At 43.9% G+C, this 18,304-nt stretch overlaps 1 protein-coding gene across 2 annotated transcripts in view; it reads right to left on the reverse strand.

The window, feature by feature from the left end:
• LOC135219537 (vam6/Vps39-like protein) overlaps positions 1 to 18,304 on the reverse strand; it is a 405,404-nt gene that overhangs the window by 317,160 nt on the left and 69,940 nt on the right. For both annotated transcript variants that reach the window (XM_064256380.1, XM_064256379.1), the window contains exon 3: positions 984 to 1,084. In XM_064256380.1, the coding sequence (XP_064112450.1) occupies positions 984 to 1,084 (101 nt within the window). The remainder of the gene's footprint in view (positions 1 to 983; positions 1,085 to 18,304) is intronic.

Consider the following 18,304-nt stretch of genomic DNA (forward strand, 5'->3'; position numbering starts at 1 on the left):
AGCTATATATATAGGTGAGTTAGATGTTTGAAAACTTATAGCTATGTAATTACTTGGTAAGTTACTTATAAAAAAACCCAGGTTTAATTTACTTACAAGACACAAGGACACTAATCTAAAAATATTCTCCTCCAATCAAAGAAGCACAAGAGGCATAAGATGACCCATACTCCCAGGTCCATCGTTTTTACATTAGTCCCGAGAAAAGCCACTGTTGCCAAATTTTCTGAAAGAAAGCTTGTAAAGCTAAAATAGCAGATTCTGCCTTCACATAGGTTGATCTGTAAGTCTATCTCTTTCTGGAACTACGTATAAGTGTGGGAAGAATCATGACCATATATGGTGGTCAAAGTTCTTCCCACAAGCTGTGAGGTGACTTGTCCTAACCTCCCAACCAATGCAACCCCCATCCAAATGGGACTTCAGAAGCTGTCTTTAGTTGGAGAAGCCTGACTCAGAAATGAGTACAAGCACTAATTTCTCTATTGGAATTGGGTGTCCTCTCCTTCACTGCTCCAAGTTAGTAAGATAAATCCTCTGAGGCTCTCTCTTGGGTTAACTAAAGCTGTTAATTTGGTTAGACTTATCCCCAAGATGGTTGGCCTTATAGCTCGAGTGGACAGAAACTGTGGCATCAGCACATTACTCCATTTAAGAGAACGACATTTTACAATCACTGGACTTAATGGATGCATACTTTCAGGTACGCTTCAACAAGCCCTCCAGGATATTACTCTGGTTCTCATGGCTAACACAGCACTGTTCCAATACGTATAACATAAGCACAATAGGAGTTTATGCCATATATGAGCACATAAAACCCAATAGACTGAATTCACAGGGTGAATTAACTAGTTCGCATTTTCAATATCAGCTAAATATTTGTCTCTAATAGCCCTAGCCCTAAATCAGTGCTTTTCCTTATTCTTTGAAATTGAATTACCTAATTTTCAGAAATAACATAAAAATTACAAACTTATTACCTTTATATCCAAATCAAAAGCTGATGCACCCCTTGTCTGAGGCATGGTTAAGAGAAGTGGCAAGTTAAAAACTGTCAGATCATGTACACTAATAACGCCATCTGAAATAATAAATAATTGTCAATAACTGGAGATTTGTTTAAAAACTGAGTGCTATCACAATGAGAAATAAAATAAGAAGAAAATTTGGTCTCTGGTCCAGTACATATTTTGAAATTTTTCACACCATGCAATGTCACTTCATAAAAATATCCTAATTTCATTAACACTCGCTAAAAATGTCTTAACATCTACGTAAAAGAACTTACAACCAAGGAAAATGTTTACAAAACCATACTACAATAATTATATTATATAAATGCATAAATCAGACTTATCATTAACCTGTTTTGTTTGTCCCAAAGCATCTATGGAGACTTTAGTTCCCCAAAAAAATTATATAAAAAAATATGGCAGTCAGCTAATAACCTTTTATGTAGATCCATGTGCACAACCTCCAGTACACAACAACTCCTTTCCTAGCTAGAGTCCACAGCTTGCTCTTACAGCTCCCCATCTAGGATTATTTTTGAGAACTTACATCATAATTTTCACTTTCATCCTTACCAATGTTGTTGTCATTTGTGGAGCAAGTGCTTGGGAGATTTCAATTTTTTCAACCAGTCCATGGATGATTACTGTACTAGAATAGTAGGTTGATTAAGAGTACTATTTACTATTAAGTATGCAAAAGCTTCAGCCTTACTTTTGCTGGTTATTGTGTAGGTGCACATCAAATAAATTTTTTAATTCATATTGCCAGTTATTTGGTGTAGGTTACTGGGCTAATTCTTGGTTAGCCTTTTCTTATAACCATTTGGTTGTGTTTACTCTTGAGCTGCAATTTTGGTAAATTATGTAATTTGGTAGTTTTCCTGACTCAGGTACTTTGGTGATTTTTCATAAGTTTGTTACCATTTGGTTCATACTGCATTTAGTACAGTAGGTTTTTTTTATCAAGATTTAGTTCAGTAGAAAAATTTTTCTTTATTTTTTGTTTATTTAAACTGCTGTTTTTGCTACTTTGCAAGTATACACCTCTGCAGTATGTATTAGATCTTTTGCTATTCTAGGACTGGAAATCTGCAGTTCATCTGCATCTTCTACTTTAACTTCTTTTGTACTAAGAGTGCAAAATGTTGCACCAAATGTGAACTGGGTTAAATGGTACAGCTTGCATATATGTATGTACTATATGTGAAAAGCAATGAAAAATTAAGAACTCATCTTTAGCATTGCAACTGGTGAAGAAAAGGTTGTTTTCCATTTTCAATTGACCTACCTGACACACTAGTCAGCTGCGGAATGGATAAAATATTTTTTTCCTCAATGATATTTAGATTAATTCTGTGAACACAAGCTTATCTTCTACACATGAATTTTGTTCATCTTTCTCCAACAATGAATCTTTCTTTGATCATTGGGATCCTTTGCCTTGGTAAGTCTTTATAGTAACAGGTCCTTTTGTGACACAAGCCATGACTTCACCAGCATTTTCTTTGACATGGTCCACTCCTGCTCCTAGCTCAGCCAAGTTTCCACCCAGTGCTGCTACAAGACCTTCTGATGTGGCTTATGCCAAAGTGGAGGTGAAAAGAGAGATGTTCACAATGGAAACTGAACTCTCCCAGAACATCTCCAACAACTATACAGTGGAACCCCCGTATTCGCGTTCTTCGGATTCGCGGACTCACACATTCGCGGATTTCTCTCGGGAACGTTTCCCCGCATTATTCGCAGAAAATTCGCATATTCGTGGTATTGTTCTATGAGGAATATCCACAAATTCCTGGTTTTTTCATCAGTTTCATCATAAAATGCACTTTTTGTCATAAAACTATTAAAAAAACCAAGTATAAAATTTTTTAGTGGGTTTTTCTTGAGTTTTAACTAACAAAATGGGCGGTTTTTAGCTTTTTTAAAGGTGTTCCAAACATTCGCGGGGGGTCGTCTAGTACGCATCCCCCGCGAATATGGGGGGAACACTGTATACCAAAACACTAATTCCTCCTTTTCCTTCATTCCTCCTATAACTTAGTCAACCCTCTGATCCAAAGGTCCAATTTTCAAAACTGCTCAAGATCTCGTAAGTCTTCTTTCTCAAACCTTCAGCAAATATTATGTTAGTTTGATTCATCTACAATTACCCCACTCCATATCTACCTTATGTTTACACACATTACCATCACATATTCTTCCCGGTCATTTGGCATTTCTTCCTCACCTTGACTGCCTTAACAGTTCTAGTGTGCATTCTTACCCCCCTATACAAAGTACAGTATAGTACTCAATATTTCATTTCTGGGTTCGACCTGTGTCGGCCGGTGAAAAATCCCTGTAGCTTATACCAGAGAAAAAGCTAGCATGGTATGCTGAAGTTACTACCCTCAGCGCGATCACCCCGAAGGGTGTCGGTATAAGTAAAGGGGCGTTGTGGAAACCACAATACACAGGGCCTTCGCCACTTAGAAGATTCCTTCCCAAAATCCCCTTCCGCGGTGGAAGCCGTCACAACGAAACCCACCGCCAACTCCTCTCGCCACTACTACTAATACATTTCGCTGCTCCAGGATTTTTCCCCCTTAATTTGTTAATTATGGCATCGCAAGGTTCTTCTGCTTCTAAGTTGAGTACCCCAATTTGGTTTTTCATATAGCATTTAGTCGAAAATGTAATATTTTACTGCCTCGGCACCTCAAGATATGTTGTGGGTGCCACCCGCTGAGCGGCCATTTCGGGTAGTCGGTGCAGCACGAGGTGATTTCACACACCAATCTATTGAAGAATAATTAGGTTATAGACATTATTTGACATTTAATTAAGGGACTGGCGCTCGTCCCAGCAGTGAATTCGTTCACTTAATAAGGAATAGTTGACTAATGATAAGTTAGTCTAGCGTACACTTTAGTAAAGTTCGCCATGAGTTCGCGTAAGGGACGAGCGTCAGTCCTTATTATTATTTACATTTTATAGTTTATTATGTGTTATTTTGTATATAACCTAATTCTAGAGGTGGTCGGGTTGCCCCTATCCTTTCCCTAGAACCAACCTAGCCTAGGCTAGGCTTGGCTGGTAGCCTATGTGTTCCTTCCTAACACCCTGTACATTATGGGACTTACCTTCTTGCCGGTCTGGACTGATAAGTTAGACTAGTAGGTTTAGTAGAGTTCATCCCACCCTGCCAGTCTGGGTCGAAAAATTCGTCCTAGTAGGTCTGGTCGAGGATTATCGTCCTCCTTATTTGGCAAAGGAGGCTATAGGCCTACCTTGTCTAGTACGGTGGTAGCCTGGTACACTGTTGGCGTCCCCAAGCAGGGATATCATTCTATTTCCTTACCTAATTCTTGGGCAACTCTTCCATAAACCTCTTTTTGTGTACGTAATGTATGAACCCAAATGTATGGCTGGTCGGTTAAGCCTGGCCTACCTGGCATAGCCTCTTGATCGGGTGTGACCACTACCAATCGCAACGAGCCACGGCCAGTCTGCGAATCTCCTAGGAGAAGTAGGCTATATAGCCTAGATTGGTTCCACCTCTGTTCGAGTGGGAACCAGGCATTCACGACCGGCCATGCATACTATCCCTTTCCCCCCCTCCCCCTCCTTCTACAAGGTGGGGAGGGAGGGAGAGTTACCATATGTAGACTTGACCCATTACGCTCCATGTACAGCTCTGGCGACCCAGTGGTCTACCACCACAACAGTCGTTCGGGAACGCTGAATGTTGCGTGAAAGTAACTTCGGTATGAAAAGTCTCGTTCTCTGTATCTCCGCCGCTCCGGTAAGAGTGGAGGTAGGGGATGAAACAATCCTCCTACTATATAGCTAACGGCCCCCCTCCAGTCTATAGCTTCGCCCCTCCGCTCCTTTCGGCATAGGCAGGGCACAAGGAACCGACTCGTTTCCTAGACGGAGCTCCGGCGATAGTACTACAATGTTCCCCCCGTATTCGCGTTCTCCGGATTCGCGGACACACACACATTCGCAGATTTTTCTTTGGAACCTATCTAGAAATTATTCGCGGACGGACTCGCCCATTCGCGGAATTTTCCGACGAAAATAATCACTAATTATTGTATTTTGATGTTTATTTTCATGACTAAATACATTTTTATGATACAAAAAATGATTTACTAATTTTCAAATATTAATTTTGATTAATACTGTATTAGTAAGTTTAATAAGTTTAAATATCACATAATAAAAAAGGGATTTTGACATAGGAAAAATCTATTTCTGGGCGATGGGTTCGTGTCGCCCAGTGAAATAATCCCTTAGTTCATTATTTCTAAGGTAAATGAGCTAACAAATACCAGAGAAAAACAAATCAAAGAAGATGTCAGTATAACTGACTCGCTCACCCAAAATAAAAGAAGGGTGTCGGTATGGTAACTGGGGCGAGTGAGACCACTACCACGAACTTCTTGCCATTTAGAATTCTCCTATATCAAAATTCCCAAACGAGAGAGCCGATCCACAGGTCGAGGCGGCAACTACTACCACTACACCGCACGCCACGCCGATCACCGCGCCTCTAGTGGCCATCCTGAAGTTAGCAGGCAATCTTGGGCGGCAGGGCAGGGCAGTGGTGGGATTTCACTGGGCAACACGAACCCATCGCCCAGAAATAGATTTTTCCTACGTCAAAATCCTTTTTCTGGGCTCAGTTCGTGTCGCTGCGTGAAATAGTACCAGAGAAATAGCACAAGATTGAAGAAAATACAAGAGGGTCTCAATAAAAACCAAAAATTAGATCTACAATACTATAATTTAGAGAAAAAGGTATGTATACAAAGTAATAACATCCAAGGGAACTTGTGAAATTATATATAAATTTACAAGTAAACATATCCATTTAATCTCTAAATGTGAGATAAATCATAGTAATTGTTTCTTACAAACATGTAAAAAAATTTTTTAAAAAGTATACAAAATATTACAAGGCATCAAAATATTATTATATGATAGTGCGTGTAATCTTAACAATACAATAAGGGAATACACTCAAGAAATTTCACATATACAATTATTGAAAATTCACAAAGCATCAAGCCATTGTAAGATGAGAGTGTGGGACCTTAGCATAAAAATAAGGGAACCACACTCGTTAAGCTTATATATAAACAAAAATTGTGGGTGACCCTAGCAAAAAAAATAAGGGGCACACCACTAAGCCATTCAGATAAGCAGCTAAGGCTAAAGGCGAAGTGTAGAGCAGTACGGTAGGATGGACAAAATGTTAAATGAGGCAGGCAGAAAGGAGATCTGGATCTTCAACTATAACTACTGGGCAGAGTCAGGAGAAACTATGTTTCCCGCTGCCACTGCTGAAAATTTTAGAGATTCTAGGGACTTTAAATAGTGTCGCTTAAACACTGTCGGCGATTTCCATCCAGTATACTTTTTCAAATCATCAAAGTTCATGTGCTGGAAATAGTTAATTGAGGTGACTACTGCCCTGACATCATGTGCTTTAGGGAAAGATTCAGGGTTTGCTTGTTTAATAAAGTAGAGGATCTGTTGTCTTATGCCTTTAATTGATAAAGTGCCACCCTTTTCTCTCCTAAAGAGGGGACCCGAAGAGGAGGAGGATGTCCTAGACAGAAAGGCTTGTAAGGTCATTACTGGACAAAGAGAAGGGTCTTGAGGAAGAGGAATGACTTTCCAAGGTTCCCACCTCAATAAAGGATCCTCATTTTTAGCTAAAAAGCTGCGATCCGGGGAGAGTAGAACTTCTCCTGAGGGGAGAAATTCTATATGTCCCGTATCTCTGGACAGAGCCGACATTTCTGAAATTCTAGCTCCTGAAGCCAGGCTTAGCAAAAATAATGTTTTTCTTAAGAGCATTATAAACGAACAAGTTGAGTTATCAGTATCTGAAGCCAATTTGAGGACATCATTCAAAAACCATAACACAGAAGTAGGCCTTACAGAAGGTCTAAGTCTAGCACAAGCCTTGGGAATAGACGAAAAATAGGAATCTGTTAAGTCTATGTTAAAACCCATTTGAAAGATCTTCTTCAAGGCTGATTTATTTGTAGTAATAGTGCTAGCTGCTAACCCTTTTTCAAACAAGGACCTAAAAAAGAATATAGCTGAATTGATAGTCATGATTTTGATGTTTGATTCCTTCAGGAAATATGCCAACTTTTTAACTGCAGCGTCATACTGCCTCAAAGTTGAATCCCTTTTATCTGATTCCAGGAAAAGGATATTCTGGGGATCTATACCTGCATCTTTTTTAGCCGCAAATTTCATGAAGTCCATAAAGTTAGGGCTTTGAGAATTCCTGAGGAAGCGAACACAGTCTTCATTTGTACTGACTGAGAGAGTCTGGGATTGGGAATCCGTTGGGGGCGAAGACCCAATTCCAGAAGCAGGGGATACCAATTGCTCTTCGGCCAGTCCGGTGCTACTAGTGCCACTTGTCCCTTGAAAGTCCTGAGTTTGTTCAGAACTTTCAGAAGAAGATTCACTGGAGGAAAGATGTAAACCTTCTTCCACTGGTTCCAGTCTATGGACAGAGCGTCTGTGGCATATGCCAGAGGGTCCAGGTTGGGAGCCACATAGCATGGAAGCTTGTGGTTCGCTTGATAAGCGAAGAGATCGACTTGGAGACCTGGGACACTCCGGTGTATCCATTGAAACGAACTGTTGTCCAGAGACCATTCTGACTCCAAGGGAACTGACTGGGATAGAGCGTCTGCTATCACATTCCTTACTCCCGCCAGGTGGGTGGAGGAGAGGTGCCATTTGTACTTGTCCGCCAGGGAAAAGATGGCTATCATGACATGGTTTAGATGTCTTGATTTGGAACCTCCCCTGTTGATGCAGTGTACTACTACTGCGCTGTCCAGAACCAATTTTACATGAGAGTTCTTTGGTGGAAGGAGCCTCTTTAGGGTCAGGAACACTGCCATGGCTTCCAATACGTTTATGTGAAGCTGACGGAACTGTGGTGACCAAGTTCCCTGAACCTTCTTGAACTCAAAATACCCTCCCCAGCCGCTTAATGACGCGTCTGTGTGGATAGTTATTACCGGAGGAGGATATTGAAGAGGTACCGACATGGACAGATTCTTCATCTGTGTCCAAGGACGCAGACGGTTCCGAAGGATTTGCGGGATTGCTGACAGCTTGTCCCGAGATCTGACATTTGCTCTTGAGCGCCAGATCCGGTTTATGTCTTTCAGTTTGGCTTTCATCAAGATGTTTGTCACTGAAGCAAACTGAAGAGAACCTAGGATCCTTTCCTGGTTTCTCCTTGAAGCATATTTGTACTTTAGAAATTGCTTTATTGACTTCATTATTTCCTTCCTCTTGGCTATTGGAATTGACAGATTGTGAGAGGATAAATCCCATTGGATGCCTAGCCATTGAAATCGGGACTCCGGAGTGAGTCTTGATTTTCCCTTGTTTATCTGGAACCCACGATATTCCAGGAACTGAATTACTTTCTTTGTGGCTTTTCGGTATTCCTCGACGGTTGGCACCCAGATCAACCAATCATCGAGGTATGCTACTACCATTATCCCTTGCGACCTCAGTTGTTGAACGACTACTTCCGCTAGTTTCGTGAATACCCTGGGAGCTACGTTCAGCCCGAAGGGCATCACTTTGAATGAGAATGCCTGGTCCCCTAGCTTGAAGCCTAGGTAAGGGCGAAAGTGTCTCGCTATTGGGATATGATAGTATGCGTCTGTAAGATCGATAGAGGTGGTGACGGCCCCACAGGGAAGTAAGGTCCGTACATGCGAGATGGTCAGCATTTTGAACTTTTCGCAGCGAATGGATAAGTTTAACTGGGACAAGTCTAAGATTACTCTTCTTTTTAATAAGCCTTTCTTTGGCATGCTGAACAAGCGACCTTGAAATTTTAAATGCTTGACTCTCGATATTGCTCCTTTCTGAAGGAGTTCCTCCGCATAATCTGTCAATTCCTTCGATGGAAGTTGAAGGAATAGTCTGGGTGGAGGGGGGCCCTTGATCCAACTCCAACCCAGACCTTTTGACACAATACTTTGTGCCCATTTGCTGAACCCCCACCGATGCCGGAAGAGGAACAGCCTCCCTCCTACCTTGGGGATCTCACTGCTGCTGTGCTGGGTGAGCTCCACGGCCTCCACGGAAGTGTTTTCCTTTGTTGATAACTCTGCCTGATCCTCTCTGACGAAACGTTCCTCTGGCTCTACTTCCCCTGGCAAACCGGTTGAAGTGCTGAAAAGCCTGGCCTTCATACACTTGGTTGAACGCCGGGGAGACAGCGTAAGAGGTGGATGGCTGAGCCTGAGGTGACATCAGGAGGATAGGTTGAGTTTGGCTCTTCGTTGTGGCAGCTTGTCCTGGTTGGGTGACTGGGACAGCTGAGACCGCCTGAACAAAGTGTTGAGGTTTCTTCTGATAGGGTTGAAACCTCTTCGACTTTTTCAGTTTCTTACCTGAAGCAGACAAGTCCTGCTTTCTCTTAGCGGAGAGGCCCCAACGATCTTTGAGACTCTGGTTGAGTCTCGTAGCCTCGTTTTGGACCTCTTTAACCGCTGACTCCGGGAAGAGGTCCGCCCCCCAGATGTTGGAGGAAAGCAACTTATTTGGCTCATGCCGAATAGTTGCTTCCTGGAGGACATGCTTCCTGCAGTTGACTCTCGCAACCACAAACTCATACAAGTCCGATTGGACTGTATAAGTCTGTGATTTAGTCAAAAGCTTGAAGAGCGGTTCCGATGCATAGGAAAGGGCCACTACTTCTGTCATAACCATCGTGTTTAGAGTTCTTGCCAGCCTGGACCTTGCCTCGAATTCTGTTTGAATGAGGTTGTCCGGAAGTCTTGGGAGTTTTTCACCGAACTGATCCATAGCGCAGTCCAGTTTAAACTTTCCCACTGTGAAGGTGGCTGGCAAGTCCTCCCACATATCGCCAAACGAAGGGAACAAAGGAGATGTGGGATCTGCCTCCCTCAACTGTGGCAAAGGATCCCCTTTTAAGCCTGCTTGAATGGTGACGTTAGCAATCTTTATCAGGAAAGGAAGTGGCGCTTCCTCTTCCGTCGTGAAGATTGTGAATGGGCTCTTATAGGCTTGAAGCCTGGTGTTAATGCAGTCCCATTCTTCGAGACAGCGGAGCCATTCCCTCTGCACCTGATCCCTAGAATAGAGAACTGTCTCCTTCGGGATCTTGTCCTCCCTATTCAATGCCGACTCTGTCAGCCTGGCGTAGCCAATGAAAGGAGGCTGCAAATTTTCAGGGTAGAACTCGAAGTCTTCAATCCTTCGAGTTCCACACTCCGGGATGGAGATGAGACCATCTTGGAAAGGAGCGAAAGACGCTACTCTCCAAGGGTTACTCATGGAGAATGGCGGGAGGGACTCATATGGAGGGAGCTGAAGGAGACTGGCACTAGCTGCTGGAGTAGCAGCTTGCGGAGCCTGATTGAAGCCCGACAGGAGGTTCTCTTGCGTGGACATCCTGTCCGACAGCTGGGTAAATATCTGCTCCATACTAGATCTTAAAGAACCTACTAGATCTCCTACCTGCTGCATCATTCCGGCGGAAAATGCAGCAGGATCAAAGCCACTTACTGGCGCAGAAGCAGATGAGGTCCCCAAAGGAACTACCCTAGTGGAAGGAGAGACCACCGACTCTGCCGGAGTGCGGGATCTCTCTTTGGAGGACTTGCTCCTCGACCCTTTAGGAAGTGAAGCCGAAGAAGTGGATACTTTCACTTTCTCTGCTCTGGGGTGAGAAGCCGGAGACTTATGAGTTGAAGACGACGAAGAAGTCTTTTTAGACGACGACGTCTTACTTAGGGTTTTCTGTGCCCTGTGGCCCTTCACCTTGGGGACCACAGAGGCGTCGGGTGCACTATACGGGAGCTCCGCCTCCGTAAAGCCCTAGAAGGAAGAAGAAGAAGGGACAGGAGAAGAAGATCCAGGAACGCCCAAGGGAAGCCCTTGAGCGTCCAACATACCTACCTCAACCAACAAGTCATCCACACCTACCATAGGCTCTACATTAATGTCTAATGTGGCGACTTCCGCCGAGATATCCTGGCCTGGTCCTTCCTTCATGCATTGCTCCACCTGACGTTGAATAGTCGTGATCGTCGAGGCTGCCTCAGTAGGGTCGACGTACCCTGTCGACTTGCCTCCGGGAAACAACAGGACAGCCAGCCTTTTCTCCAAGATGTAGGGCTGTCCTTTAGCGGCGTTTTTCCCGAATCCGCCGACCCAAGCTCTCAGGGTTGCGAGAGCGGTCTCCCTGACTGCGGCAGCCTGAAGGAGAGGGCGATTATTAGAACTTAAGGCTAAAGGTGAACCCTAACCATTAGACTAAATTAAGCTTAAGTTTAGCAATATATCAGAACTTCTATTGCATAAAGGTACCACTCTACTAAGGAGAACTTAAGCTTAAACATACATCAGAACTCATATTGTATGAATGTGCTGATGAGTAAAGTACTTACCCCATCCAAAAACTGACTCACAAGCTCGTAACAGATGGGACAAGCTTCATGAAACCAGACCTGCAGATCCGCATGGCTGGTGGAACAGGGAGCATGAGTCCTGCAGACCTCGTGCCCGCAGGGGTCCTGCAACTCGGCGTTACAGCCGGGATGCTGGCAGTTGGTAGCCTGTAAGTGGAAAGATACATGAGTATCAAAATTACACTCACAGGGCTACTCTAGTACTCCGCCGCATGCCGGAGATTAATGAAAATTCGGGCATAACCCCTCCCCTGAGAACCTTATGAGATAAATAGGTGATACAATAACTCCGGTGTAAGCCGGAGAAGGAAATTTCGTAAACCAGAGGTAAATATATAAATATATGGTATATAACTATAAAAGAAATTTCCAACAAAGGGCAGGGGAGGGACCCAAGCTTAAGATACTTAAACTAACTTAAGCATAACTAAAATAAAATCGGAGGAGGACTCCGAAGGACGGCGCTGTCCAACGCTGCTGGAAGAATGCCCAAAGGGGCACACGCCGGAGACGAAGGAACGATGGAAAGCTAAGGACCAACTGAAACATATCCACTCCGTTGGTTGGCGGAGCCTACCACGCCCCCTCCCGTAACCGAAGGGACGCCGGGGAAGACGAGGCAGAGGCCCGCCGTCACAGGGGGGGAAAAGCGAGGAGGGAAGAAATCAGTTCCCGTGTACACCGCGGGACGCCAGAGCAACCAGGGAGGGGGGAGGCCAACCCCCCAACCCTCGCCACACCGAGGCACCACAGAGCACGAGGGAGAACAAGGTCACTCCCAGCCAAACAGTCTGTCCAGACTCCCCTACTCCCTTCGCATAGGGAGTGAGGGAGCCAGGCCCGGATGGAGCGAGTGAGAACAGACATCCCTCCCTCCTACTCTATGGCGAGAGGAGGAGGGGGGGAAGCGACTGGGGCGGGCGTCTAGCCGTAACGCGATCACGAGTGGACCAAGGTACGATAACACAACACAACCGACTGGATCGGAAGCCAAAGGTCTAATGCAACCAAACTGACCAGGATGGTGCAACAATGCATGATGCAACAAAACTGATAAGAGAGGATGCAACAAAACTGTAACTAACGTGGACCAAAGGACCACCGAGACACAGGCTACAAGGCTAGACACCCTAGGCTAACCAAAATATAACTATACATCGATAAAAGAAAGTAGGGGAAAAAACAATGAGTGAAAGAGAAAGGACGTCCAGGAGTGCACGACTGACTCGGAAGAAAGTCTATCACTCAGAGCTAGCCTAAGCCGATAAGGAGAGCAATGGCTAGGGTCTGGACAAGGAAACACTCGAATGCCTACGTTAGGTAGAGACATATGCATGCATGAACTAACACCAGGGGTAGGCTACATCCCCTAAAACGATGTAAAAGGCAACACGGCATAAAATGAATAATAGGACTAGAGCCACACGTGAATAAATGAAAAGGAAAGGTTCCAGGTATGGGGGACCGAGAACCTAACCGAACATGAGGCGGGACAATGCCGCCATGCTCCAGACCGGGAACCCGTATTTATACCTAAAAAACGGCAAATACAGGCACCTGGATGGAATGAAACTAAATCCAAACCTTTACAGGACACTTAACTTAGCTGCTGCAATCGCTGCACGTTCCATCACGAAGAAGGGAAAAAGATAAATCCACAATTCACAGAGCGAAAGAAAACATGTGTGGTTTTAAGTCCGCTAACTGAAAGGATGGCCACCAGAGGCGCGGTGATCGGCGTGTGTGTGTGTAGGTAGTAGTTGCCGCCTCGACCTGTGGATCGGCTCTCTCGTTTGGGAATTTTGATATAGGAGAATTCTAAATGGCAAGAAGTTCGTGGTAGTGGTCTCACTCGCCCCAGTTACCATACCGACACCTTTCTTTTATTTTGGGTGAGCGAGTCAGTTATACTGACATCTTCTTTGATTTGCTTTTCTCTGGTATTTGTTAGCTCATTTACCTTAGAAATAATGATCTAAGGGATTATTTCACGCAGTGACACGAACTGAGCCCAGAAATAATAATTTTCTCTCTCTCTCTCTCTCTCTCTCTCTCTCTCTCTCTCTCTCTCTCTCTCTCTCTCTCTCTCTCTCTCTACTACAAAGATGTATGTTTTTTTGTATGATAAATAAATGATTTACTATTTCCAAATATTCAAATATTAATATTAATTTATACAGCAATAATATCAATTCATTAAAGAAAATACCATAGTGAATTAGTAAGATTTTAGCTTATAAATTTAAAAAATTATGGAAGAATGAAGGAAATCCCAGTCAGATTCTTTCTCTAACTCCAGGTACTAAAACTCAGATATACGTATCAAGTTAAGTGACCGGAGGGGGAAGGAGCTGATTTGTTGCTGCCATCAAGTGGGCATGAAATTTCCACCCTCTCTCTCTCTCTCTCTCTCTCTCTCTCTCTCTCTCTCTCTCTCTCTCTCTCTCTCTCTCTCTCTTTTACTGAGATGAGAGATTTTTATGGTACATATATGCATAATATGTTTATTAATATTTTCAAATAATAATAATAATAATATAATATAATCTACTAATAATAATAAGAATAATAAATAATAATAAAATAATAATCTGTAATTACAAAAATCATATGTGAAAGTATTTTACAAATACTACGATAATCTCTCTCTCTCTCTCTAGAATTATGTAACCCCATGTCTTGTTTTTTTGTTTTAACACTTAGCCAGCTTGGTTGGCTGGGTTCCAACTGTCAAATCGAGTGTTGCCATCTACGATCATTGAGATCTCTCTCTCTCTTTCTCTTTTGCTGATATATATGAGATAATTTCTATGGTACATGTGTATGTTTATTAATATTTTTGCATAATAATAATAATAATAATAATAATAATAATAATAATAATAATAATAATAATATAACTAATCTCAAAATTCACATGTGATAGTATTTTAAAGATGTACAATAATCTATCCATTTCACTCTTTTAAATAAGGACAACCCCCTCTCTCTCTCTCTCTCTCTCTCTCTCTCTCCTCTCTCTCTCTCTCCACACGAGATACTAGCATGCGCTAGTGGTAACTCTCGCCCTCTGTTTGGGCTGGAAGTGTATGTATAAGTATATCTTTAAGGACATTACTACATTTTATGGTAAAATAATAATATACAGTACTAGTTTACAAATAATATTACGTTTAATGAGATTAAACAGTAATAATAACATTCTCTCTCTCTCTCTCTCTCTCTCTCTCTCTCTCTCTCTCTCTCTCTCGTCTCCTCCTCTCTTCTCTCCCTCCTCTGCTATTGGCTGTTTATATATTTCTAATGGTAAAATGTTTAAGATTACTTTAAAATTATATTAATAATACCAATCCAATGGTATATTTGATGTAGGATAATACTTTAAGTAGACATTTGGTATTTGTGATTTCACATTCCATTGTTCCCTTGTAAAAAGAAAATGGGTGTCTCAAATAGTAACAGTATGAAAGAAAATGTGCATGACTGAATACTTATGGGGGGACTGAATTATTTTCACATACGTAACTAAGTCATTCAGTACGTACATAGTATGTATTTATGTATAAACATAAAATGTAAGATTTACTTTAAAATAGTATTAATAATATTTCAAAGATTAATATGAACCATAATAGGATATTTTATGTATATTTGATGAAGGATGGTCTTTAAGGGATACTTTGGTGTTTGCATGTTCAGGATAGTTTATGAGCATTTTTAGAGGGGGGTTCCAAACATTCGCGGATTCTAACTATTCGCGGGGGGCTCTGGTACGCATCCCCCGCGAATACGGGGGGACCACTGTACTTACAGCTCCGGTCTTGTAAGGGACCGGTGGTGTGAAGTGTCCAATAACTAAATCTAGTATGGCCAAATCTCAATTTCATTCCTTTCTAAGCTCCGGCATAGAAGGAGAATAACACGTTCGTCTACGGTATCAGTAGCCATCTGTCTCTGCCGTATACGCCGAACAAAGATAATTATAGGAGGTAGTAGGATTCGTCCTATCCTTCCGGCATAAGCGGATGGCAGGTTTTACAATAACGAACCACACATTCTCCAGGGATAGGAATGAGATTAGACCATATGTATCAAAGTGTTTTTATTCTATGTAGGCTTTTATCAGGTATAGATTTAAGCTTAACTACTAGAATAAGGTGCATGTACTCTTCGGAGTTATCCCCGTCTCGAAGCTCGGGACTCATGCTCGCATGCTAACTGTGCGGTTCCCTTCGACAACTACGTGGTCTGGCATCCGGACGCCTGCACCGTTTATTACGACATGGTGCTAACCTTGTCTGAAGAGCAAGTACGTAACACTTAAATAAAAGATGTTATACGATTGACTTACGATTATGCATTACATTATAACCAAAAGGTGTTATATGCTTGACATACGTTTATACATTAAAATTATATATTAAATATAATTCTTCCTTCCAGATGAAACTCTAACCCGAGTTTTCTCTTAAAGGCAGATCTGGCTACCCGCCACAAAGCGAGGATAGCTCTCCGGAAATGGGTCGCGGGGTTCGGCAAAAACGCGCCCAAAGGACAGCCATACGTGCTGGACACTAGGTTGTGCTCCCTGCTTTTTTCTGGAGCCACAGCAACAACGGCTGTGCCAGCGGAAGTCGCCGAACCCCTCATCGAAGCCATTCGAGTAGCGACGATGCCAGGGCCTGAAGAGCAGGAGGACCTTATGGAGGATGTGGCGGCGATGAACATTCATACCGAACCCATGGCCACGGACGATCAGGTAAGGGGGGAGGTAGGTGAGCAGAGTCTCATATTTAGCCCTACTCCTTCTTCCTCTTCTTCCTTCAGGGGCTTCTCAGGGCCCTCTCCTAATCTATCAGGAGCGCTTTCTGTCGCCCTGAAAGTCAAGTCTGTGAGACCTAAGACTCTAAAGAAGGTCTCCAAATCAGCTCCGTCAGCGGCGAAGGAGTTGTCCTCGGCCCCCCAACCATCAACATCCTCCGGCCCATCGCCTGCTGCCATGAACCCTTCCTCTGCTATGGGGGCAGGATTAACTCCTGTTCATATGGCGGCGGAGCACAGGTTTGATCCTGAAGCCTTCACTACCCTTCTCCTGGAGAAAGTTAGTGGAGTTATAGACCAGAGGCTAGAGGCTGCACGTCTCTCCTCGGCACCAGACCCCTCTGGCCAGGCTTTCTCGTCACTGACGGAAAGGATTAGACCACTGGAGGAGATGCTTTCCGGACTTCTCCACTCCGGAGCTTCGGCCTTGTCTATGGTAATGCCGGACGCATCTAAACTTCCCGCATTTGATAAGGAGAACCCGTGGAGACAGGCTCTGCATGCTCCGTTCTCCGACGGAAAGTTGACAATTGAAGGATGCAGGACCCAGTCTATCGAAGACTTTGAGTTCTTCCCACCCGGGCTTCAATTTCCCTTCCCTGGTTTCGTGAGGCTAGCGAAACATGCGCTTGTTAGGGTCGATAAGGTCCCTAAGGAAACGGTTACCTTTCCTAGGGAACAGGCCCAAGCGACTTGGGTTTGATCCCTCACTGATTGGGGCTGCGTCAACACTAAGTTGATGCCCCACAAGGGAAAATACACAATTTTCGTGACCCCAGATGGTGTTCCGTCACCTTGTACCTCCAAGGTGGCAGAGCTAACATTACAAGCAGCAACAGAGGACAAGCCGTTGCCAATACTTAGAGAAACAGAGGCTACCTCCCTCTTGCTACCTACCGGAGCAGACTTTTGGACGGACGCTCTGGCCACATTTACCACTCGTAAGCTAGACCCGGATTGCGCCTCCGACCTTTTCTCTGAAAGGCTGCCGAGAATTCCGGAGCTTAGTGAAGACGGAGTTCGAGGCTAGGATCAGATTATAAGGATCCATCAACTCCGTCACAGCGGTGGAGCTAGTAGCCTCCACATATGAAGAGGAGCAAGTCTTCAGAGTCCTGGCGAAAGGTCTGCTACAGACCTTTCAAGCGGATCTGTACGACTTTGCTATAGCCAGAAGGGCTTGTAGACAGCACGTTCTGGCTGGGGCTTCCATCAAACATGAACCCAATAGATTGATTAAGTCATCAATCTGGGGAGATAACCTCTTCCCTAAGGAAGAGGTTAACAACATCCTACATGAAGCCTCCAGGGTCAACCAGAGCCTAAGAGTCCGATGGGGTCTCCCCTTCAAACGTCAGTTTGAAGGATCTACTCAGCAGGGTAAGACCAAAAACAAGGCAAGACGGTATAACCCATACCAGACAGCCCGACCACAAACTTTTATGCAGGCGGTACCGGTGTCACAGGTGGGGAAGCCTTCTACTTCTAAGGCTCCTCCCCACCAGTTTGTGCTAGTGCAAACCCCAAAACCTCCTCAACCCTCTACTTCCACGGCAATGGTACCATCCCCGGCCTTCAACCCAACCTATGAAGCGAAAGATCTCTTTCGCTCATACAACAGGCATGCTGGAAGTAGCCGAGCCAGGGGCGGCTCATGGTTACGTACTGGTTCCAGAGGCAGGGGCTTCAGGGGAAGTAGAGGCACCAGACCTGTTTTAGTCCATGGGCCCACAGTATAGTCTCGAAAGGCCTAGGCTGGAAATGGAAGAAGGGCCCTCCTCATCCAGTCAGTTTCTACCAGAAACCCACGGCGGACCTTTTGGACTACACCAAAGATCTCCAAAAGAGAGCCATAAGGAAGGTGAAGAACCTGAGATTCCAGGGACGGTTGTTCAGTGTCCCAAAGAAGGACTCAGACAAGAGAAGAGTGATACTAGACTTGTCGCGTCTCAACTCTTACATTGACTGCGACAAGTTCCA

This window comes from Macrobrachium nipponense, chromosome 1 (genome assembly GCF_015104395.2).
Source record: "Macrobrachium nipponense isolate FS-2020 chromosome 1, ASM1510439v2, whole genome shotgun sequence".
Lineage (NCBI taxonomy): Eukaryota > Metazoa > Arthropoda > Malacostraca > Decapoda > Palaemonidae > Macrobrachium > Macrobrachium nipponense.